The sequence below is a fragment of the Xenopus laevis genome, chromosome 6S, assembly GCF_017654675.1.
Source record: "Xenopus laevis strain J_2021 chromosome 6S, Xenopus_laevis_v10.1, whole genome shotgun sequence".
Classification (NCBI taxonomy): Eukaryota; Metazoa; Chordata; class Amphibia; order Anura; family Pipidae; genus Xenopus; species Xenopus laevis.
In genome coordinates, this window is record NC_054382.1 from 83,240,813 (window position 1) to 83,267,553 (window position 26,741).

Below are 26,741 nucleotides of genomic sequence, written 5' to 3' on the forward strand. Positions count from 1 at the left end.
CTTTCTATTTTCTATAATATTTTCTAATATTGAAGTGTAAAGTGTCATTTTCACCTTCTGAAGCAACTCTGGGAGGGGGGGTCGCAGACCGTGTTAACTGTTCTAAATTGATACATTTAGTTGATACATTTCTTATCTTTGTCCCTGCTGAGCAGAATCTTTGGGTTTCATTACAGGCAGCTGTTAGAATTGATACAATAGTTGCTAATATTCCAGAGATGCTGCTGAGAAATGTATCAAATTAAATGTTGCAAAATTGTAACAGTTCAGCGTGCGCCTGAATTACTAAACTGCCAGACAGGAACATTAAACTTTAAACTTAGATTTTGGAAAAAACAGTAAAAAATAAATAATGGAAAGTAATTGAAAAAGGTCTTTATTTCTGGGGAACAATCTGAAAACAACCGAACTGAAAAAAGTGTTTGGAAGGTGAACAGCCCCTTTAAGCCTGCTAAATCATTTAAACATAGGATTGTTTTCCCTCTGAAGATAGTGGTGGTCATTTATAAAGTTTGCGCAGTACATATTTATTCACAGATGGTTGTATTGCCCATGTCTTTTCCTGAAATTTTCCTGAAATTGCAAACAACTTTGTACCCAAAATTCAGAGGAATAAGCTAAATGAAACACGGTAGATTTGGTAGTCATGGGGTGGAGGAACCCTAAACAATATTTGTTGAAGTGCACAAAGAAGTCTTATTACACCCCTGTTAGATGTGTTAATATGACACAAAAAATCTAAATGTTGCAACTGGTAGTTTCATGACGTTTTCTAAATATTAAATGTTCCTGAACATTTTCACATATAATTCACATAATTCACATGTATAATTCAGACGAAACATTTAGCCTTGTAAATAAAGCTGAAACACATTTAAATAACACTCACTAAAGGAGAGTTCCACCCAGTTCTACTTTTCTGCTATGGCAGACACCTATTACATACATCCTGCTCTGTCTGAAAGGCTGGTTCTTTCAATATTAATTAGCATAAATAAATAATGTTGCTGAATACTACAGTGCTTTGGACAATATCCCCGTATAAGAACTGAATTAATCCCACTGTATACTTATACTTCGGCTTAATAAATATCAGCATTGATATTATTTGTCCTTAGAGACTCCACCTTAATTGATCTTACTTTTAACCTTCATTTCAGTCTTCAGTATGAGACCTAATCATGATGAAGCCTTGATGGAAGAAATTATGCTCTCTCATGCATAAAACATCTGTCTCCAGATCAAGGCACCTGAAGACTGGCTGTCCAAGTTGTTGCAGATACCAGTGTGTGTGTGTCATCTAAAGAGCTTTGAAACATAGCAGACAAGGAACGTTTAATTTCGGCAGGATATATGTTTGTATAAATACAACACAACAGATGGCAGTTCCTTTTCTAATTTGGTATTAGTAGTGGATATTTTGAAAGGCCATGGAAGTTACTTCTCGAATACAATGGATCCGGAATCGACTTTGGAGAAACAGAGCGAGCCACATGCACTTTAACAGTAAGTATACACTCTGACCCACTTCCAAGTGTTAAGCTTGCTGTTAAAGGGATTCTGTCATGATTTTTATGATGTTGTTTTTATTTCTAAATTACACTGTTTACACTGCAAATAATTCATTCTACAATATAAAATGTCATTCCTGAACCAGCAAATGTATTTTTTTAGTTGTAATGTTGGTGTGTAGGCAGCCATCTCAGGTCATTTTGCCTGGTCATGTGCTTTTAGAAAGAGCCAGCACTTTAGGATGGAACTGCTTTCTGGCAGGCTGGCAGATGGGACCTGGATTTTACTATTGAGTGCTGTTCTTAGATCTACCAGGGCGTTATCTTGTGTTAGGGAGCTGTTATCTGCTTACCTTCCCATTAGGCTGCTGGGGGGGGGGGGAGGTGATATCACTCCAACTTGCAGTACAGCAGTAAAGAGTGACTGAAGTTTATCAGAGCACAAATTACATGACTGCGGGCAGCTGGGAAACTGACAATATGTCTAGCCCCATGTCAAATTTCAAAATTAGATAAGGAAAAATCTGTTTTCTCTTTTGAGAAACAGATTTCAGTGCAGAATTCTGCTGGATCAGCACTATTAACTGATGCATTTTGAAAAGAAGCAGATCTGCTCAGTCCCCCTGTCCTATTGATTTAAATCCAATCAGCCTATGTGCAGTAACACACAGCGAAGCTGAAGCTGAGGTCAGTATTTGGGCTGAGCCAACAGCCTGTGTGGCCATAGCCTTCTGGATAATAGCTGTTTATTAAGAAAAGTGTTTTTATATGCATCATACTGTCCCATTTTCTGGACAGTCCCGATTTTGTCCAGAGTTTCTCTATGATCCTCTGCACTGATGCCAGAAAAAGAAACAAAGTTTCTGAAACTTAATTAAAATAAAAAGCTTTTTGACAGAGAGCGTAGAATGCTCAGCAGCTGTACTTAGATACATTTGTAACACTTTAAGATAAGCAAAGATACAATTGTAACTATTTAAGATAATCATGTCTCTTGGGAGAACTTAAAGGGCAATTTCACCTTCATTAGCAACATTTTGCTAATGGCAGAAATGTGTTCAGACTTTCCATCTTAATATTTTTTGAATGTTGGGAGGTATGATGCATTTCCATATTCCTGTTTCTGGAAAGTTATCTTCACTTATTCCAATGTTCCACTAAGGTTCATTTGTAATGTAACTTGAACTTGTTAAAGTAGGTATAAATAATTGTAATATCTGTGTTCTTGCACCCCTTAGTGCCCTTTTACTTCTGCCACGGGTCTTTGTAAAAGACCTCTCTAGCTTTATGAATGATTAACACAATCACTGGTGTCTGGATGTCTAGATTCTGTAGTGAGAGATAATCACAGAGAGCATGGCTGTCTTGTAGCTATCCCTATACATATGTGAGTTTCCTCCTACAAAAAAATATATAGAAAGGTTACTTGGCTCCTGTTAAAATGAACGATAATGTGCGCAAATGCTATAGGAACCTTAGATTGTAAGCTCCCCTGTAGCACAGATGTAAAGATAATAATAATTTTGTTGTGCAATGTTTTCTTGTTCAGCTAATGGACTTTGTCCACCACTATGCATGACACACACCAAAGAAGGTCCTGTGCTGGGTATTGACCTTAATTACAGAATCTCTGTAGGCACAAAACATTATATTAAACAGTGGTGATGTCTCTACTTGCCACTCGGCCTTCACAAATGATCACTGTGTTGAAACGCACTTACGTTGCTTTCAATAAAACTCGGTTCCCAAATGAGAATTTTGGAGAAGTAAACATGTAGATTGGAAGGTGTATCATGTAAAGCTCGAGGGTTGAATGAGGCATGTTTAAGCACATATGAAAACTGAATAACTAATACTGATACTGAAGCATGACAGACTTATCTTGTGAGGACAGCTATATGCACTGCAATGTCTGTAATAAAAACTTCCCAAGAGCTTTAGTTTTTAAATTATTCATGGGGATTGTCAAGAGAGTGTTACCTTCCATTTCTTCAGTATCCATTTACCACTTATTGTTGACTCTACTATTGTAAATTGCTTGATGTAGATTCACAAGCCACTGTAAGAGAAGCCAGCATTATGGGCATATTGTTTTAAAATAATATACTAAACTCCTGTGCTGTTTTACTTATCAAAGTTCTTTTTAGGCCTGTACCACCCAAGGAGATAGTAGCTGCTCCTTATAGTTAAATCTAGCTTTCATAGATATGGGGACAGGGTCGGACTGGGCTGGGAAAAACCCAGTGGGCAACGGCCCTGGTGGGCACCGCCTGCACTCTCCCAGGCCACTGAGATCTCCCCTCCCCTGTTGCTCTGAAAGTAAGTTTAATTTACGCAAGGGAGGGGGAGGGCGGGTGTGTGGTGGTGGTGGCGGACTGGTGGGTGCAGCCCCAGGGGCCCCTGCACCCACCAGTCTGACCCTGTATGGGGAATTATATAGCCTATATATGCACTATATAAAATATCCACTTATAAGCAGCAACAACTAATTTTTTGTGTGACACGAATTTTGGCAAAACACTTTATAACATTTAAAACTTTTTTGTTGCCAGTATGTTAGTTTTTAGTAACTCCTTGTTGTTACCTGAATGTAATAATAATAATAATATACATTATGGTGCAGTTACAAACATCAGAAAATAACTGAGCATCAACTCGTAGTAGGGAGCTTACCAGAGGCATAATTGTGAGTAAGGGAGAGTTTGTCTATACTCCCTAGATGCAGGGAATGACCTCTGCATCTACTTCTGCATCTACCTCTGCAGCTGCGACCTACTTTCGTCACTGTAGTTTGACGAGGAGGGGGCTTCACAATACAGTGGCAAAGGTAGAACAGCACTGCTTGGTTCTGCTTAGACCCTTTCTGCTCTAAACATGTAGGGGAGCTGTGTATATTTGTCTTTCCTCTTCTGTGCAAGGAGGAGAAGGAGCAGGGTTGCCAGGTTGGCAGTTTTTCTACCAAACTGGGCAATTAATTTCAAGCCCAGGTGGGTTTCCAAAGTACAAACTAGCCAAGGTATAGATTGGGGCTAGTTTTCAGAGGTTTGTAGTTTTTTCCCCCTAGTGTCCTCCTATATGGGTAATATAGTTTTTATTTAGCAAATGCCTACAGCCAAGGTTAATGTGAAACCACAATACCCAGAATGCAATTGGAGTAGAAAGGTGTAGAAAGCAACTCCCTTTTCTATTTCAATTTGCTACAGTTCCTATCAGTCCCAACCTGTCTGTACAACAGTACAGCCCGCTGCATCTGGTATGTGATAATCACATGTGCCATACAAATATAATTATAGTTAGCTGGTTCTATATGCTGTTGTCATATTGATTGTTCAGTGTACAAATTGGGCTATTTTGGGGCTACTTTTAAAATGGCTTTTGGCTATGTTTTGACTAGGTTTTTGATAGTCTTTGGCTGGTTTTGAAATGTAAATCTTTCAAACTTGGGGAGGAGTCCTCACCCCTGTGAGCTGACAAGAAGGAAGGCATGAAGTGGGAAGGGCTGTGAGGGAGAAGCAGCAGAGTGAAAGCAAGGCGCTGCAAGATCCCAGATATTACTGTGTGTGACAAGTTAGTAGGGAACCCCAGTGACAGAAAAATGCCCTCTATTTAGGGTGCAAAAGGAGAGGAGGGTCCTTGTCAGGACTCTGAAGGCCAACGTGTGCATTTCCCAGGGCACAGAAAGCCAAAGGGAGTCCTTCTCAGGTATACAGTATACAGCTACCCTACACACAAGGAACTTCTATGGATCCTTTCCCAGCCCCCAAGTAGGAGGGCCCATACTTAACTAATGCGAGGTCTACTTTAATGATGTTGGCCCATTATGATCTACATCCATAAATGCTTTTTTAACATTCTGTCTCATTTATGATAGAATGTATATTGCTAAGTTTAACAAATTATTTCTTATGTAATCTTAGCATAATAAAAGTCTAAATGAAAATCATGAAACAAGAGGGTGATTTAGACAAGTTGTTTGTTGATACCAGTGATACCTGCAGTCCAGTAATGGCAAAGAGAGGAGCAGACATTGCATGCTTTACTACGTGCCACCTCAAGCCCAGTGTAACTGACAGAATCAAACAGGACCCTAAACTGTTTCCAAGGGTCAGGAAAATTTGAGAAAAGGTGATCTAGGATCTTGCGGTCTACTGCAATATCCGTTTTCCTTCGGATGTACAAACCAGAAAATATAAACACAAAAGAGGACCAGTGCTAAAAAACAGCTTGAGGATAGACAAAATGAACAGATTGACTAATATAGTGTAATATTTTTAACCTTTGGTTAGATAGTTTTAAGGAGACCAAACATGGGTAGTGTTCCTTCTCCTTCACCTTTATGGCTATTACCATCACCTTTTACCCAAACAGTGCAGGCATGTTCCAAACGGTGTTTAGGGAATCTATAGGTGGGTACTTACAAACATTAAGTATTTGTATAAACCTTCAAATATAGTGTTGCTTTCCACAGAGGAGTCTGTTTGTTCTCTCCGTGGTTTCAGTAATTCTATAGGAATGCGCTTAAAATAGTGTAAAATCTTCTTTAATAGTAAAATATATAAAAGAAACGCACTCACATTTTCACAATGTATTGGCGTATAAAACAAAGTCCCCATGGTGTGAAAGTCCGGACAATTCGCAATGCGGTCTGTTTTCGCCAGCGTTTTTCCACAGCATGTAGTCCTTAGGCGCACACGGGTGACATCACAGCCTGACACGTTTCAATGCAATGCGGTCTGTTGTTTTTTCCGCTGCGTTTTTCCATAGCGTGTATTCCTAAGGCACACATGGGTGACGTCACAGCCTGACCGACAAAACGCGTCAGGCTGTGACGTCACCCGTGTGCGCAAAAAAATAGACTGCGTTGCGAAAAAACAACAGACCGCATTTCGAATTGTCTGGACTTTGACACCACGTGGGACTTTGTTTTAAACGCCAATACATATATTTATTTATATATTTTACTGTTAAAGTCGATTTTACACTATTTTAAGCACATTCCTATAGAATTACTGAAACCTCGGAGAGGTGAAGGAGAAGGAACACTCCCCTTATAGAGTGTGTGGTCACCTTAAAACTATCTAAGCAAAGGTTAAAAATACTACACTATATTAGTCAATCTGTTCTTTTTGTCTACCCTCAAGCTGTTTTTTAGCGCTGGTCCTCTTTTGTGTTTATATGTTTCAGAGTATCGCCTTAAGTAAGTAATGCAAGGCCTGGGCCTTGAGCACATTTTTAAAAAAGAAAAAGTTGATGCCTAAACTTCCTCAATAATACTGACACATTTATATGGATTTTGTAGAAACCTTTCAGTATTTAAAGGACACCTATCATGTAAACTCCCCCACTAGTGGTGCAGCCTAATACAATAGTTTGTCCCGCACTGGGAGGGAGGTACTAGACACAGCCCATTCATTATGTGCATGCGCATTTTTTTTATATATATATATATTTTTTAAATAAATCTGCCTCTAAGCATCCATGGAGGGTTTGTGCAGTACTGTTGAATCCAGGTTGATGTGCATGTGCACGCAGTGTCATTAAATGCAGCAGACTTGGCGGGTTTAAAGTAGTCCAGTGTTACATTACACATTTTATTCTGCTTCAGAAATACAGAGCTCACATAGTTAAATAAGGAAATAGCATGACATTGATATGGGGAGGAAGATTAAAAAATGTAAACATTTTTCCAGTAGCTATTCCACACTGTGAAAAATGGTGAAAAAGCACGTGCATATTCATTTGTTTAGGTAAATGTATACAATTACTCCTCTAGGCACATTACAGGGAGACATGGAACTGGTTTGTAGCTGCATATTGTATAATATTTAAGTATTATTCTTGTTCCTACAATGACGCACTATCATGATATCTATTTGTCTCATTTTTCTTTACACTCTGGACAAATAAATTGGTAACACACCATTATAATTACAAGTTGTTTGTGTGGTTTCTTTGTCACAGCTGCATGAATTATTAGCCCCAAAGCTGCACCTTGGACAGTGGAGTAACTATAGAGGAAGCAGACCCGCAGTCGCAGGGGGCCCCGGGGAATGGGGGGACCTGTACTGTGAGGTCTGCTTCCTCTACAGCTAATTGAATAAAAAACCTACTCTCAGCTGATCTCTCTTACCGACTAGGAAGGGGGAAGTAAGTCAGGTGGAGTGGGCAGAGTTGGGGAGGGATGTGGGTGGGTGGAGGCAGGTCATGGGCGGGTTGGGAAGTGGGCAGGAGGATGGGGGGGCCCGGTGCACTCTACACCACTGACCTTGGAGATGTATTAGCAAAATTGTGGCATATCTGCACAGTAATTCACTATAGACAGTGTAACAAAGCAGCTGGGTTAGTTATAGATGGGCGATATGTTTCTCCCAGGGTGTTATATAATACAACACCCTGGAACATGGATTAATTAATACAGACCAAAGCTGCAAGGTAATTGCTGCAGCTAAAGTACCTGACTGACCTTGGGAGGAGGGACCCCTCCCACCTGAGAGTGAGAGAGAGAGCAGGAGCTGCACTGCACAAGGAAGGTACTGATTACCAGAGTTTTGTGTTATATTTTGATTCTTTTGTTTTAAGTTGGTGTTGGGAAAGCCACCCAACTGTAGTTAGGCTGCCAACTGTGTTTAGCCAGCGCTCTGGTGCAAGGGTTTATTTTTCCTTGTTTTGATTTCTTTGTGTGCTTGTTACTAAAGACTGTGTAATAGAATAAACTGCAGGCACTTGCCTTTAAGAGGAGCGACTACTGTGACTGTTTTTACCCTAAAGACTGTGGAAAGCGGCCCCAAGACACTGACCCAGGATCCCCTACAGGTCTAGTTGTCACACGTGGTGGAGGATGCATTGGGCACCACACTAAAGTCTGAGGGTAAAAGTACAGCAGTTTCCAAAATGGAGGATGTGATAAAAGCTCTCATTCAGTCTACTGCAGTGCAGCAAGAAACAAACAGACATGCTTACCAGAGTGTTGCTGCTTTGCAGCAGCTGGTTCTACAACAAGGAGAAAGTGTTGCTACTCTTGCCAAAATCCAGCAAGAAAGCACTGAAACACTAGTGCGACAGTTGGCAGAGGTACAGGCCAAGGCCTGTCAGGAAAAGCATGCGGCTACCAGAATGGTGCAGCAGGAAATACAGGCCTTGTCAGACAAAGTCAGTCTAAACCCTGAATTCACCCAGCATGGGAAAAAGCTCATACGTGCAAGCCATTACCTGCAAAAGATGGCGGCTACTGACGATGTTGAGGCATATCTACTAGCCTTTGAACGCACCGCTGAGCGAGAAGGGTGGCCAACTGGTGAATGGGCAAGTTTACTAGCCCCTTTCCTGAGTGGAGAACCACAAAAGGCCTATCATGATTTGGAGCCAGCAGATGCCAGTGACTACAGCAAGTTGAAGGCGGAAATACTTGCACGTCTGGGAGTGACAGATGCGGTTCGGGCCTAAAGATTACACTCGTGGATTTATGTTCCAGACAGATGTTTGATCTGATACATCTGGCACGGAAGTGGTTGCGGCCTGACCTCAACTCCGCTGTACGTGTGGTAGAGTCGCTTGTGATGGATCGTTTCCTGAGGGCTTTACCAGCTTCATTGCGATGGTGGGTAAGTCATAGTGACCCCCAGGATGTTGACCAGCTTGTTCCCTTGGTTGAAAGATATGTTGCTGCCGGAGAGCTGGTTAATCCACCAAGTGCTGAGAGATTCCCCAGCTCCAAATTTCGCACAAGGTCTGTTAAGACTGTCCCAAGGTTAAGGGGCGATGAAGATCAGGGTGGCAAAGACAATAGACAGTGGTCTGATAATACAGTAAAATGTTTTAAATGTTTTGAGTATGGACACATGTCTAAAGACTGCCCTTTAAATGTTGAACCTATGCAATGTGATATGAGTAACAGGGGTAAACCTTACTCTTTGCTTTCAAAAAGAGCAGAGGCGGATGCTGTATGCTGTTATGCTGAGCAACCACAATGGTGTACTGTAAAAGTAAATGGGAAAAAGGTACAAGCGTTACTGGATTCCGGGAGTATGGTAACCTTAGTAACCCGGTCCCTTGTACCCCAGTGTGAAATTGATCATACAAAAAGTGTGGGAGTTGTCTGTGTTCATGGGGATAGACAGGATTATCCTACTGCGCAAGTCACCCTGGCAACCCCATGTGGGTCTGTGGAATACCAATTCGAGTGGTTCCCCAACTTGCACATGAAGTTGTGTTGGGAAGAGATTTCCCTTATTTCCTTGATTTATGGGCTTTTGTTAATAGTAAATCACAAGAATCAGTGGGGGATACAGATAACCTGGAGTATATATTTCCCTTTGCTGATGTACAGTGTGATGAGGCCCCAACCCCTCTCCCTGCTTTGGAAGGGGATAACACAAGTAGTGATACTGAGCCCCATACTTCTGATGAGACAAATAAGGAATAAGCTGACCTAGAAGTCAGTCCTCTTAATTTTAAAAGTGCTCAGTGGGAGGATCCCACTTTGGTGGAACTAAGGCATAATGTTCAGGTGACAAATGGGGTTGTGAATAACCCAGGTGTCTCACTTTCATATCCTTATTTTGAAGTGTCTAATGATCTCCTGTATCGTGTAGAAAAGAGAAATGATGTTGTACACCAACAGTTACTGGTTCCCCAGGTGTTCCGTAATGCTGTTCTAAGGCTGACACATAGTCATGTATTAGGAGGACATTTAGGGGTAGAGAAAACAAAGGAACGGGTTTTAAGGAGGTTTTACTGGCCTGGTGTATTTGCCTCCATTAGCAACTATTGTTCCTCATGCCCTGATTGCCAGCATACTGCCCCCCTGAAAGTTTATAGAAGCCCCCTTGTGCCTCTTCCAATAATTGATGTTCCTTTTGATAGGATAGGCATGGACCTCGTCGGCCCACTTATAAAATCTGCTAGGGGACACCTATATATTCTAGTTATTGTGGACTATGCCACACGATACCCTGAGGCTATTCCCCTACGCAATTCATCAGCAAAGACTATTGCAAAGGAGTTAATGTTAATGTTTAGTAGGGTGGGTATCCCTTTGGAAATCCTAACTGACCAAGGGACACCATTTATGTCTAGGGTCATGAAAGAGTTGTGCAAATGAAACATCTCAGGACATCTGTTTACCACCCTCAGTCAGATGGTCGAAAGGTTCAATAAAACTCTAAAAACCATGCTCCGCAGAGTAATTGACAAAGATGGGAAAAACTGGGACTTCCTGTTGCCTTATTTAATGTTCTCAATCAGGGAAGTTCCCCAGTCTTCAACAGGGTTTTCTCCATTTGAATTATTATATGGCCGGCACCCCAGAGGGTTGTTGGATATAGCGAAGGAAACCTGGGAGCATGAAACTACCCCTTTCCGAAGCGTTATAGAACATGTGGCTCAGATGCAGGATAGGATTGAGGCCGTTATGCCTATTGTACGTGAGCATTTGCTAAAAGCCCAGAGAGCTCAAAGAGACTCATACAATAGGAATGCTAGATTGCGTGTATTTCAGCCAGGGGACAGAGTACTTGTTCTAGTCCCTACAGTAGAAAATAAGTTTCTAGCAACTTGACATGGCCCATATGAAGTAATGGAGAGAATTGGAGAGGTTAATTATAAAATATGACAACCTGTTAGACAGAAGCCGGATCAGATATATCACGTTAACCTGCTAAAGCCGTGGAAGGACAGGGAGGTGTTAATGGCATCCCAATCTCCTCTTGAAGTGGAGAAAGCACCAGAGGTAAACATAGCCGATACCCTGTCCACTCCCCAGAAACGTGAAGTCAAAGATTTTGTGAACCGTAATAAAGATGTGTTCTCAACAATGCCCGGGCGAACTAAAATAATTGAACATGACATTGTTACAGATCCGGGGCAACGTGTACATCTCAAACCATATAGAATACCAGAAGCTCGTAGAGAGGTTTTTAATAGGGAGGTAAAAAAAATGCTGGAGCTTGATGTGGTTGAGGAATCCCAAAGTGAATGGTGCAGTCCCATTGTCCTTGTCCCAAAACCCAATGGGGAAATTCGATTTTGCAATGACTATCGCAAGTTAAACGCTGTATCTAAATTTGATGCTTATCCCATGCCCAGGGTTGATGAGCTGGTAGAGCGGTTAGGGAAAGCAAGGTACCTCACAACTATTGATCTGACAAAAGGTTATTGGCAGGTTCCTCTTACGAAACAAGCAAAAGAGAAAACTGCATTTTCCACCCCCGAGGGGCTGTTCCAGTATAAAGTATTACCTTTTAGCTTACATGGGGCCCCTGCAACTTTTCAAAGAATGATAGACCGAATCCTAAAGCCACATGGTAGGTATGCTGCTGCTTACCTTGATGACATAGTCATTCACAGCACAGATTGGGAATCCCACCTACCAAAAGTTCAAGCCGTTCTAGATTCAGTTAGGAAAGCTGGCTTAACGGCCAATCCAAAAAAATGTACTATTGGGCTTGAGGAAGCCAAATACTTGGGATTTTCCATAGGAAGGGGTCTAGTTAAACTACAAATCACAAAGGTGGAATCTATTCAGAGCTGGCCACGACCTTCCACTAAGAAACAAGTTAGGACCTTTCTGGGCTTAACAAGCTACTACAGAAGGTTCATACCTGATTTTGCTACTATTGCCAGTCCTTTAACTGACCTTACTAAAGCAAAAGCTCCTGTAATAGTACGTTGGTCAGCAGAAGCTGAAGAAGCTTTTGTTAGGTTAAAAGAAGCCCTCTGTGCACATCCAGTCTTGGTGGCGCCTGATTTCACAAAGCGATTTATCCTGCAAACAGATGCCTCGGATGTTGGCTTAGGGGCGGTACTGTCACAAGAAGTGAATGGGGAGGAGCACCCAGTGAACTATTTGAGTAGAAAACTTAGTTCCCAGGAGAGGAACTATTCAATTGTGGAGAAAGAATGCTTAGCCATAAAATGGGCTCTGGAATCGTTGAGATATTATCTCTTGGGCAGACAGTTCAGGCTTATTACAGATCATGCCCCACTTACATGGATGAGCCAGAACAAAGACAAAAATGCAAGGGTTACCAGATGGTTTCTGAGCTTGCAGCCGTATAGTTTCACTGTGGAACACCGGGCTGGAATAAAACAAGGCAATGCTGATGGGCTGTCAAGGTTATACTCTTTAATGTCCATGGTCGCTCACCCCTCTAGGTCTGAGCTGGGGGGGGGGATGTGTAACAAAGCAGCTGGGTTAGTTATAGATGGGCAATATGTTTCTCCCAGGGTGTTATATAATACAACACCCTGGAACATGGATTAATTAATACAGACCAAAGCTACAAGGTAATTGCTGCAGCTAAAGTACCTGACTGACCTTTGGAGGAGGGACCCCTCCCACCTGAGAGTGAGAGAGAGAGCAGAAGCTGCACTGCACAAGGAAGGTACTGATTACCAAAGTTTTGTGTTATATTTTGATTCTTTTGTTTTAAGTTGGTGTTGGGAAAGCCACCCAACTGTAGTTAGGCTGCCAACTGTGTTTAGCCAGCGCTCTGGTGCAAGGGTTTATTTTTCCTTGTTTTGATTTCTTTGTGTGCTTGTTACTAAAGACTGTGTAACAGAATAAACTGCAGGCACTTGCCTTTAAGAGGAGCGACTACTGTGACTGTTTTTACCCTAAAGACTGTGGAAAGCGCAGGCCCGGATTTGTGGCAAGGCCGCATAGGCCCGGGCCTAGGGCGGCATCAATTAAGGGGCGGCATGCCGTCTAGCCGCACAAGCAGTTTTTTGTCGGAGCACTAGCGCCGTTCGGCTAGTGCTCCGAAACCAAGCTAAAAGGATGCGCATGCGCACTATCTTGAGAGAAGGAAGGGGTGACGGAGGACGCCGGCCTCTTAGTGGATGCGCATGTGCGCTATCTAGAGAGTGAGAGGGGGCAACGGAGGACGCTGGCCTCTGGGCACCCTCAGGGCAAATCCGGGCCTGGGAAAGCGGCCCCAAGACACTGACCCAGGGCCCCCTACAGGTATAGTTGTCACAATAGTTATGACCTGCATTATCATCAGTGTGTGCTGCTGAGTCCATGCAGATGCACAAAATAGTGGCACACATGCGCAACAATATCATAACATGTATGAAGAGCTGAGGAAAGCTAAGGGTGCAACTGTTAGCTATACATTTGCCCAACGTGCACAACATTTGCTAGTATAATATAAGTATCAAAATATAAGGCTAATTGGTAAATCATTCAGATCATTGGCAGTTCAGAAACCACTGAGCATCATAATGTAATAATCAGCCTATATGACAGGCAAGCCTCATTTTCTGCTTATGATTTGTGAAGACCCCTAAGCTTAGCTTCTCAACTGCTCAAAGCTCACTGAGCATGTGCATCCTAAAAAAACTGAAGTTGGGAAACTCCTGTGGCAATTATTGAAGGCCATTAATACTATTGGGATGCTGAACCTTTAGGCTGATTCAATAAATAAAATATGGCATTTCTAACCATATTCAGTTTTAGGGTTCTGTTCTCCTTTAAAGTTACACCAACACTTTAAAGTTGCACCTAAATTGCAGCTACATATATGTGCATGAAGCGATATGTAAAATTCCTGAAACTGAGAATTACATGTGAGAAACCACCCTAGCAATGATCAATACAATGCTAAATACATTTATAAGGGAAAATGTTTGCTGCTGGTAATTTTGCTATCCTTATAGTGTTAGTTAGTTAGTTTCGTACTGTTCAGATGGGTGTTGTGAAGAACAGTAGAAACATAGTTATTTTGGTACCTCTGTTACGTAAGGTGTCCAAAACCAGAACTATCTCCAAGGACCCTGTCACGGCTCACTCTTCTGCCTATAGCAGCTGCCTTTGGCTTCGGGAGGAGCCAAAGGCTGCCAGGTCTTAATGTGAGAGGACCAAGGAGAAAGCTCTGAGCAGGCAGGCCCGGATTTGTGGAGAGGCCACCAAGGCCCAGACCTTGGGGAGGCAGGATTTTAGGGGGTGGCATGCTGCCAAACACACCCACATTGGTTCAGAAACACTGGGGAGACACAGGAGATAAAAACAATAGTTTTTATAAATTCCTGTTTGCCAATCCCCATTTCTCTGGTCCTGATGAAAATTTGATTGAATAAAAAGGAGGGGATGGGGTGATGAACGACAGTGGGCTTAGGGGCGCCTGCTATGTAAATCCGGCCCTGTGAGCAGGCAAAGGAACCAAACATATAGAAGTAGAACGGGGAACCGGAAGCGTAATCAATGGCCAGGACGGCAATGCAGGAAACAGAAGCGTAGTCAAGGTCACAGGCCAAGGTCAACACCAAACAGTAATGTGGTATAGAATCAGGATCCGAGGAATGCTCAAGAACAGGCAGTGGTCAGTACAGGCAGCAGGATAGCAAAGTCAGAGAAAGAACCTCTCTGAAACAGGATTGTTCTATTATATACACTATTGCAACAGAGATCCATTGTTAATATCTGTATCCATTTTTCTTGTGATATTTAAGAATCGCCTTGAGTCATTGGTTCATATTTCTGACCCCATTTATTATGTCATAATAGGGTAATTGAACTTAAATACAGAAGAACTTGGATCTATTAACAGGCAGAATATGAGTATAATATTGCATAATTCTACAAGAAATATGAGTAACTCCTTGCTGCTGTTGTTGCACAGACACTGAATTCTAGCTGAATTTTCAATGTTAAAGAATGTATTTTTGCTACAAAATTTATGGAAACTGTTACACATTAAACATGAAAACTATGAATTCCACTGGCCTGTTTAAGTTGCTGTAAGAATGACACAATGGAGCAGAGGCAGGGGATAACACAAGATTGCATTTGTATATGAGCCAGCTCCCAAACAATAAGACTATAGCTCAGAAAGGAGGAGATACTAAGGATATACTGTACCTTCAAGTCAAGTAGTTGTTTATTGTCATTTGTACATGGGGATTACTTGTGCAGCATCGGGCATAAGACACATCTAGATTTTTTAAAAAGACACCAAAAAAAGACACATCTAGACATTTTTATAAATAAATAAAATCAACTTTAACTAAATTTGCAATGATACACATCGGGAAGAGCAAACTCTTAGCTTGCATAATCACACAGTAAATTCAATATTAGGAACTTATCTTTATTTATCTAATAGCATTCATAAAATTAATAGTTAGGATTATATTAATGTATGTATAAGTACAAAGGTGCAGTTAACCATTACAAATGTTTGAGTAGTAAGGACACTTTTTAAAGCATGTAATTAGTAGCTGTATTTGGGGATACAATTGTCACTGCCTCTCATTGTATTTAATGTATCTGGGATGTCAATAACCTCTGCCTCTCACTGTATAATGTATTTAGGGTCTGGAAATATTGTTTTTTGAAGTCGCTTTACCAGTATTTACAACTGTATACTGTAGATGGATAGGTTCTTTGGTAGGAAATACTCTAAATCCAACCTCCAATTGACATCCCACCTCATCTGTGTATAAATTTGATTTCATGTTCTTTGTTCCTGCAACTGGAAGCTTTATATACAGTTTTATTTTTAACACAGAGCTAAATAAGAGTGTATTATCATGTGATGTATGACTGCAGTTTAAAAATAATATAATAATGTCCATTTGAAAGTGAACTGTCAGATGACTAACATAATTCTTCTCATTGAATGCTCTGTAATTGAGTTTTTGGTCATTTATTTTAGAGAACTAGGGGGCAAATTCACTAACCTCGCCAGCGATGGCTTTGCTCACAGCGCAACACTTCGCCAGGTGTAGATTCGCCAGGACAACGCTAATTCACTAAAATCTGAAGTTGCGTCCAGGACGTTGCATGCTGACGGAGTTGCGCTAACGTTACTGCTGCAAGTGAAGCAAAGTTGCGTTAGCGTTGCCTAATTTGCATACAGCGGGTAAATTTAGTAAATTTGCCCCTAGGGGTGCAGTGGGGCAGTATTAATGGAAGGTTTAGTGTCCCTTTAATTAACCATCACTAAGTTTTCATTAAATTGTATCTGACACCCACTTTCTATTCATTCCTATGGGATTTTTAGAATAGTATTTATCAATGGGTGAAAATTAGAACTCACCATTTGATGAATACTTTTCCAGAAATACCATAGGAATGAATTGAACATGGGTGTGTTTTTATTTATTAAAATCTAAACTCACATTTTGATAAATCTGCCCCTAAGTGTTTGTAACACGAAACGAGGAAGGCTGTACTTTTCAAAGTAATACACTTTCTACTTGCCTAGTAGAAGAATGCTTTTATTTGAGTGCCTCTCCTACATGGATTCACACAGCTTGGTAAATTGCCTTCAAGTACAAGGTACTGTTTTATTATTACAGAGAAAAGGCAAATCCTTTTTAAAATAGTCTATGGGAGATGGCCTTCCCCTAATTTTCAGCCTTCTCAATAACTGTTTTTTGGAAAAGAGACTCCATACCTAAAAAATATCCTAAAAAAGGGATTATTTGCCTTTCTGTTTTATTTTCCATATATAAATAATATCTGTAACATTCCTCTTGCTCAGGGTTAATAAGGAGGTAATCCTTTTTAATTGAATGGAATAGAGAGGAGGATTGTTTTTCTAGGGAGATTACATGAATTGCATTCCTGCTCTGAAAATATCCCACAATGAAACTTTTAAACAGAGTTGCAATAAAAAAAAAATAGGTCAAAAAACAATCTGTGAGAATTTGATTAATCTAAGCTTTTCACTTTATAATTTTCCTCCAGCACGTATACTGTTGAATATACTCTTTAGTTGTGTTCCAGAGCACAAAGTTGCAGTAAGCTGACAGAGGTGGAAAAGCCCCCTAGATACCTGGCATGGTATCAAATCCAAAATGGAAGAATAAACAGTAGTTACACACACCGATTTAAAATTAAGCTATAAAACAAAAAGTAAAGCTTTGGGTGGACAAGCCTCCCTGACAAAGTGAGGCTTGTCGACCCAAAATGTTAACCTTTTGCTTTCACACTCTGTGGCCAAATACATGGTTAAAGAAAGTTTCAGAAAGGGGAATTACTTTTGCTAGTTGGTTGCTTGTAAATTAAATGAATGATGTTCCTGCAAGAAAAGACAATTCCATGGAGCAGACAGAACTGGGTCCAAATATCAAGTAATGTATTCTAAAAATATCAAACAGGTCCACAGTCAAAAAAATAAAATCCAATTTTTACTTTCTTTAATGAAAAAGAAACCTATCTCCAATATACATTAAAAAATGTAACCTGACTGTATGCAGTGAAATTCTCCCTTCGTTTTTTTTTTTTTTGCTCTGACGGATAGGACGGTCCCTAACTTCTGCAGGGAAATGTTACGAATCATACTTTCAAACAGCTACTTCCTACTTCCTAGCCGTGCAGAACTTGAGCAGTTCTATTTGTTTCCCTGTAGAGCAGGCAACTGTGTAGAGTTTAGTATTGGATTTTATTATATTACTCTTGGGTGCACATTTACTTAGCTTGAGTGAAAAATACTTCGAATTTCGAAGTATTTTTTTGGCTACTTCGACCATCGAATTGGCTACTTTGACCTTCGACTACGACTTTGAATCGAACAATTCGAACTAAAAATCGTTCAACTATTCCACCATTCGATAGTCAAAGTACTGTCTCTTTAAAAAAAACTTCGACCACCTACTTCGCCACCTAAAACCTACCGAGCACCAATGTTAGCCTATGGGGAAGGTCCCCATAGGCTTTCTAAGTAATTTCTGATCGAAGGAAAATCATTCGATCGATGGATTAAAATCCTTTGAATCATTCGATTCGAAGGATTTAATAGATTTTTCCTTCGATCATTTGATCGAATGAATTGCGGTAAATCCTTCAACTTCGATATTCAAAGTCGAAGGATTTAGCTTCGATGGTCGAATATCGAGGGATAATTAACCCTCGATATTCGACCCATAGTAAATGTGGCCCTTAATGTATCCAACTCCAGCTGCAGGGACAAATATCATAGAGCCAGATTTATACAGATAAACTGGAATACTCATTGAAGGATTATTTTGGTGCAGCCACTGGTTCTGGAGAAAGTTTGTATTAATTAATACAAAAACTATAAAATCCACATTAGATTAGATTAGTCTGCATATTCTGATAATTAATCAGTCTTGCTGTATCAGCTTTTGGCAGATCTTTTTTGATATTTTGAATTTACTACAATCCCTAAGCTTAGCCTCCCAACAGCTGCCCAGACCACACTGAGCATGTGCATAGTCTTGGTCTTGCAAAGATGGTTTAGCAAAGTAACAAGATGATGACCCCCTGTGGCCAACTTTGAAAGCATAAATCATTTGTTTTATTAGGTGTGTGGTGCAGTAAGCTCATGTTTATGTTTAATATACAAAATACAGCATTTCTAGCTTTATTCTATTTTAGACTTTAGTTCCCCTTTAAGCTCATGACTTGACAGTGCCTTCAGGCATCCTCGTTTTGATTCCTTATGTTCTGCACTTGACCTCTGATTTAATTGATCCTAATATTTTCAATGTTAGTCAATTAAAGAGAAAATACATTTTGGTACAAAAGCACTTGTGAAAAAAAAATGTTTGCTTTAATGTAACCACATTGCTCTTAGTTTGTGTTTATAAAGGGCATTTGTCAACATTTTCTAATTCTTCCAGCTCTTCAATAAGCTAATATTAGAAATATATTTTTAAAACCATGTTATCATTATTGAGTAATAACAAATTAAAAGTGCAAAGACGACACTGGATTCCTTGAGGAATACAAACATGTAACATTATTTTTGCATTGCTAAATTTAACATTACCAGTACATTAAGTCAAGGGTCACAAATCAGTGACATGTTCTCTCCAGTCCCCACAAGTTTATTTTTGAACTTTATTTAAACACAAGTTCAAGTTTTATTTCAGAGAAATAAGCCATTTCCTGGTATTATGATTTGCCACATGAGGCAGCACAGAACTGTGTGTATTGTATAGAAGTGTTTCAGTGAAGGAGAATGTGCTAACGTAATCTCTGATAAAGAAAATGAAATCCTTGCTATTTATATGTAGTTAAACACGTGCAAGGTGGAGCATCCTTGTAGAGGGATCTTACAAACCACAAATTCCGTTCCCAAGCTCTCTGCCATCTGATGTGGTTTGTAAAAAAGAGAAGTAAACCTGAATGTTGAAACTTTCCTCACAAACATAAGAGAATAGTTATGATGTGCTATTTTTGCTGTATAACTTCTGGTTCAGGTGAAATTCAGATTTTTGCAGAGCACTCGCTTGTCTGCTCTTCAGTGTGTTCAAATGCACCTGCACCCACTAGGGTACATTTTTTAGAAAATAAAATCTTGGGACTGAGGAGGAATGAGGTAATCTTCCAGAAGGTGGATACGTAAATACATCAAGTACATTGAATGTGAAAATACGGATATAACATCTAGAAAATAGAACCAGCAAAGGATCTACACTGTACATTGTCAACCTAAGAGTTGAGTCTATAAGGGTACCTGGTGGTCCAGTGGTGCAACTGGGGCAACCAATGCTTTCTCCTTGACGAGCAAATTTCAAATATTTAAAGGGCCCTTTGCCTGCAACTCATTGCCCAACGTAAAACTATTTTCATAGTTCTTGGGTGCTATTTCTGGTTGTCTAGTCCTGATCTTGCCTGTCCTTGACTATTACTAGTTTGCTGCCTGTCCTGCCTGGCCTGTGACCTCAACTTTCTTGTCACTTGAATTCGTACTGCTTCATCTGATTGGTATCGACCCGGCCTGTTCTTTGACCACGCTCCTTGTCCTCTGTTCCAGTTACAATGATCCTGCCTGCACAGAACTCTCTTTTTGGTCCTCTCACATTAAGACCTGGCGGCATCTGAGTAGTGGAGGGCTCCTCTTGAAGCGAACGGCTGCTGTTATTGGCGGAAGAGCCATGACCCGGACCTTGCCGAATCTCAACCCTTACTCCTTTAAGAATGTAAGCTCTTTTAGGCAGGGCCCTCTTCACCTCTTGTATCAGTTATTGGTTACTTTATATGTAATGTATGCTCCATTTATAAACCCAAGTATTGTACTGTGCTGCAAAATATGTTGGCGCTTTATAAATGCGTGTTTAATTTTTCCACGAATCTCAAAAAATCGATATTTCTAAGAAAACTCTAAAAATATCTTAGGTAAAATTTTGCCAAGTAAAAGTTGTTGAGGTGCCATAGAAGTCAATGGGAGCTGCACTGATCCTATTGGACCGCTTTAAATGTATCCGGATTTTTACTACATTGTACAGCATTTTTTTTCGTTCACCTCATTGGCGAAGAACCCCTGTCTGCAAAGTTGTTTTTTCCCTCTTTTTTAATTATTTTTAGAGCGATATGGGTATTTACTGGATCTCCCCCCCCCCAAAAAATCACAGGTGACTAGTATGGAAGCAGGCCACCCCCCCCCCATACTCTTGGGCCCACCAATTGTGGTCAACTTCCTTGGTAGTTACACAACTAATAGTATTCATTTTCAAAATTAACTTCTATTTCACCAAAGTTAAGATCCATAATGTTAGGTAGGTCCATAAAGTTTAGGTAAGTAAAGTTATTGACAGCATGAGTACAAGGGCATTTGATGGCAACCTGCTAAAAACAACGCAAGCACAGTGGTGAGTTAGAGTGAGCAAACATGTAAAGTACATGAACTGTATATATATAAATTATATAGTCGATAAAGTACCCCCTGCCTGCGACCTTGTGCTTTTATACAGGTCACATAACTCCAACGTGACTACGAATATCTATAAAAATGTAAGAAGGGGGTACAGGGGGTATGCATTATAATCTACAGTTTTTGTGTCCAGTGTTTTACTTGCTTTGCTATATGTATAGGAAGTGTTCTGGCTTTGCTCTATCTGCTAAAAAATGACACTATTAAGGATGTTTTGCTTTCCCCCCCCCCTCGCTGATTATATTTTCTCCCTGTAGTTCCTTTTTTGGGGCAAGTACTCTCTCTAGTTTATAAACGGCACTTAGTGACGTAGAAAGACGTCATTTATAAGGATATAATTTACAGTTTGGTCCCATAGGAAAATGACCAAACCGTAGCTCATATAAGGATATTATAAGTTACCGAGGAGTTTCATGACCATATAAAAACACGAGGCCGAAGGTAACTTCTAATATCCTTATATTTTGCAACTGGGGGTACTTTATTTATTATAATACACAAGTTTCAGTGAGTCATGTGACAGAAATGACATCAGAACTCACCGTTTATAACTGATGACATCAGAACTCACCGTTTATAAGGATATAATTTACAAGATATTCATGGCTTTTGTGTATTATATATATATATATATATATATACAGTATACATGATGTAGACATACTATACGTAAGTATGCAATAAAGGTGGACAGCATTCATCATATGTATTATACTATTTTGGTTGGCACCCAGCTTTAAGGAAGTGCAGCTTCCAAAGTACTGCTAGTTTAAGGGGCCGATTCACCAAGGGTCGAATATCGACTGGGAATTAAAATCCTTCGACTTCGAATATCGAAGTCGAAGGATTTTAGCGCAAATAGTTCGATCGAACGATCGAAGGAATAATCCTTCGATTGAACGATTAAATCCTTTGAATCGAAAGATTATCCTTCGACCAAAAAAACTTAGGAAAGCCTACCCCATAGGCTAACATTGACTTCGGTAGCTTTTAGATGGCGAACTAGGGGGTCGAAGTTTTTTCTTAAAGAGACAGTACTTAGACTATCGAATAGTCGAACGATTTTTAGTTCGAATCCTTCGATTCGAAGTCGTAGTCGAAGGTCGAAGTAGCCCATTCGATGGTCGAAGTAGCCCAAAAAACACTTCGAAATTCGAAGTTTTTTTACTTCGAATCCTTCACTCGAAGTTAGTGAATCGGCCCCCAAATGTAAAGAAAAATGTCAAAATTAAAAGAAGTGCAATGTTGCATTTCCTTCCTTTTTTACAATACAAAGTATGATGCAAGTATATTGCATTACATCAAGATGTCAAAAAAGATTTCAGCATTTTCATATTTCATGTAAGTGTGTGTTTTTCATAAGTGTTAATTGTTCTTTGGAAATCTGATAAATAGTGGCCAGTGGCCCATACATGTAACTGCATGTAAGGACAACATATGACTAGTTCAAGGTTACAAGGAGTTTAAAGTAGAATGCAAACTAAACCAAAAGGGAACTACAGGTTCACTGTAGCTCACACATGGAAACTAAAAGGCAGATATTTTGATGATGCACATCTATTTATTCTGTAATGCATGCCATTAGACTGCCAGGCTGACTGGGGTAATCGTGTACAAATGTGAGACAATGGTAAGCCCTTAGTGTTATAGTGCTATTAGAATATACTGGATGCTAAAGACATTAAATTATTAGAACTCCAATCAGGGCACACAAATAAAGTACATTTGCAAACCTGTTTCAATTATTACTTGAAAACAGATATCGGACCCTAGAAAGCTGCAGCCAACAAGCCACATTGTCAAACAAGCAACTGGCTATACAAATACAGATACAGCTTCACGCTCAGTAATACATATGTTGAAGCCTTTGGTTCTTCCCTTAGTGGATAAAGCGAAAACTTAAAGAAGCAGAATGAGGACTAGAAATGGGACTAGATTTGTAAGCTACACGTATAAATGAATAAATAAAGTATATGGCTAGGGCCAGACATTACGGATTCTCAGCAGGTGGAGAATCCGCTGCCTGACTGCTCCCATTCTATTCTGCAAGCAGGGCAAATTTCTGTGCGAAATAAAATGTTGCGTTTCAATACTGAAATCTGCTGTGTCTACCTGAACCCAAGCAGAGACAATGCTTCCGGGTGCAGGCAGAGTAGGAGCAGTGGGGCAGCGGATTCTTGGCCTGTGTTTCTCAGCCCTAGACTAAGGCCTCTACAAGGGGTAACTTCCCATTGTTGTTCTTATTTAGCTCTATCTTTTACCAAATTAAATTGATGTGATGAATGACTCTCTTTTTTTTTAAAGTTTTTATTTTGCATTTTGAAAACACAAATGGCTTAGAGTAACTTGAGAGAGAGGAAGGTAAAGATAAAGAAGAGTTGTCCAATGAACATATATTAGTACATAACTAGTATTTCAATAATGTAAAAAACTCAGGAGTCAGATTTATCCATCTCAACAACAGTCCATATGTTTATATATCATCTTATACATTATGTGTTATTTCATATTAGTCGTTTATATCATCTATTGCAGTGATCCCCAACAGGTGGCTCATGAGCAACGGGTTGCTCTCAAACCCCTTGGATGTTGCTCTCAGTGCCCTCAAAGCAGGTGCTTATTTTTGAATTCCAGGCTTGGAACTAAGTTTTAATTGCATAAAAACAAAGTATAGTGTCAAGTAGAGCCTCTTATAGGGTGTCAGTCCACATAGGGGTTACCAAATGGCCAATCACAGCCCTTATTTGGCACTCCAAGGGACTTTTTCATGCTTGTGTTGCTCTCCAACTCTTTTTACATTTGAATGTGGCTCACGGGTAAAAAAAGGTTGGGGACCCCTGATCTATTGCATGAATATCTAGCCAGGGGGGCCACACTTTCTCAAATTTCCCTGGGCTGTCTTGAGATTCATAAGTTAGTATAATGGAGGGGAGAATTATTATTTAATAGGTTGGTCCAGTGTTCCACCTTAGTCATTATGTTCCCCATCCATTTTGTGATGAGTGACTTTTAAAGGTTGCCAATGTACACCAGGTAGCCAAAGATAGTGGGCCAGTTGTCCATATGTAATACCAATAGGAGAGTGGTAAAAAAATCGATAATGACCAACTATTAGGTCAGCTAATTTGAAAGAGAAAAATTCACTAAAGTTGGGAAGTGAAAGAAAAACTTCATGAGGGGACTCTATGGAGAGAAAAAAAAAGAACAGAAATAAGAACACAGAGCTTACTGGTTTTTAGGGGTCACATTATAACATGGTCAATATCTGCCAAACATCTGTTTATTCTTGTTATGTTTGTGTATTTAGAAAAAAAAAATGGTTTCCAAGATCTGACATATTCTTCTCTTGAACTGTTGATTATATCATTGACTTCATATTATTCAGGTATAAACCAGTTCCTACTAAGAATGAGTTTCAGAGGAAGATGAGGAGAAATGTATAGTTTTGTAATACGTCTAATGTTGCTAATGAAGATTTTGCTATATGTCCTGAATATTAAAAACATAGTGTCATGGTATCTATTTTGAATTTGGGATTTTTAACCTTGTTCGACCAAATATTGCCCACTTTGTTAGGCGCAGCAGATCTCCAGCCCGTTACTGGTTGATGTGGTGATGCAGATAGCCAGGGGAAGATAAGGCATCAGTGTCAGCATAGGAAACCAGAAGGATAAGCAAATAACGAATAAGTCTGGTCTAGGCTAAAAGAATGAAATCTTATAGCAGCACTGCACATATTGGGCTGGTATTAGAGAGAAGGTATTAGTAACTGAAAGAGAAATACACCGGAATACACTTGCCAAGTGCTAGAAATACCAGTAGTAAATTAGATTTTCCTTAAAGGAGAACTAAACCCCCCAATAATAACAAATCCCTACCCACTACCTTACATAGTCCCCCTTCCCTGCTCCCCCCCCCACATATGTGATTATCCCTGAAAGTGCCCATAATTCATTACTCATGCACTCTACTATACTAATGTATAGATAGAGTCAGGCCCGGACTGGCAATCTGTCCGTTCGGGCAAATGCCCGAGAGGCCGCTTTATATTTAGTTCTAGTGGGCCTGTGCTCCCTCTTCCATATGAAAAACTTGCGGAGGGGATACAGGAGGTACTCATTAGTACTCAGTACTCAAAAGTTTGAGACTGGACCCACTCCTGCACTCCCTCTTCCGAAAACTCACCAGCGTGCATGTGCGCATATGCATGAAGGGTATACAGAAGATATCGGCGGCACTCTGTTTACTAGGACCCTGGACCCGCTCCTGCACTGTCTCCCTCTTCTACTTACCAGCGCGCGCGTCCGCGTGCACATGGAGGGGGTGGAGGCGGTATCGTTTCTTGCTGGGGGGGGGCCGGGGCACAGTGTGGAGGGCCCCGGGCCCCCCAGTCCGACACTCCCAGTGAGGTGCTGCTGTTTGAGTAATTAGCGGTAAGTGCCGATGTGTAACTGTCAGCTGATGACGTGTCTCCTCTGTGTTTGGATTGTGCCCATCAGTTAGTGCAGGACTTCCTATGGGAGAGAGAGGGGATTCTGCCCCCTGATCTGAGGGACAATATTGCCAACACTGCCAACAGCTGCCCCTCACCTACAGGTACCAAATATATGTGCCAATCTCTGCCCATAGCACTGCCAGTCTCTCTACCCTCCCTAGACTCTCTACCCTCCCTAGTCTCTCTACCCACCCTAGACTCTCTACTCTTCTTAGACTCTCTACCCTCCCTAGTCTCTCTACCCCCCCTACACTCTCTACCCACCCTAGACTCTCTACCCACCCTAGTCTCTCTACCCTCCCTAGACTCTCTACCCACCCTAGTCTCTCTACCCACCCTAGTCTCTCTACCCACCCTAGTCTCTCTACCCTCCAGGCCCGGACTCGCAATCTGTCAGTTCAGGCAAATGCCAGAGGGGCCCCTTTATATTTAGTTCAAGTGGGCCGTTCGCAAGATAATTAAGAAGGTGAACACCCTCAAGTACCTAGGTTTACTGGCTGCCAAACCTTAGTGTCATTGAACTTCCCGAAAAGAAGTCAATGAGGGTTGTTCTGTGACCATATAAAGGCACAAGGCTGCAGGCTGAGTTATACAGGGAAATATCACTCATATATTATAAGGTATAATGTACCCCCTACTGTAAATGATAAGGATGTTAGAAGTCACTGAGGGATTCTGTGACCACATAAAGGTTCAGGCTGCAGAATCTTTAACATATTTTACATTAATTACACTTAAGTGAGAAAGGCAGCTCTTTATGCACATACTTTTTTGCAGTTTTAGCCCAATATGAGTTGATGAGTACAAGATCATTGCGTGTTTACATGTGGACTGCTTTAATTTTTTTGCCCGGGCTGCTTTTTACTCCCAGTCCGGCCCTGGATAGAGTAAGCACAGCGGAGCTCATGGGCGCCATCTTCTGGATCTCCGGTCTTCTTCAAGTCCTCTTCCTTCCCTTTGGCAATTTCCAGCACTTTTGGCGCATGCGCAGTTGCTATGAACAGGAAGACTGCTCCAATTGCGCATGCGTCAATACGGCATTCACTTCCCGAAGAATACAGAATGTATTAAATGCAAAAATTAAATAAAAATGTATTAAATGCAATTAAT

At 40.6% G+C, this 26,741-nt stretch overlaps 1 protein-coding gene across 3 annotated transcripts in view; it reads left to right on the forward strand.

The window, feature by feature from the left end:
• Positions 1-1,179: 1,179 nt before the first annotated feature.
• The window catches only part of ripor2.S (RHO family interacting cell polarization regulator 2 S homeolog), a 111,538-nt gene continuing 85,976 nt past the window's right edge, over positions 1,180-26,741 (forward strand). The window contains exon 1 of one of the 3 annotated variants that reach the window (XM_041567770.1): positions 1,180-1,506. In XM_041567770.1, the coding sequence (XP_041423704.1) occupies positions 1,431-1,506 (76 nt within the window). In that variant the 5' untranslated portion in view covers positions 1,180-1,430. The remainder of the gene's footprint in view (positions 1,507-26,741) is intronic. The other 2 variants (XM_018269534.2, XM_018269532.2) reach the window with 2 other exon arrangements.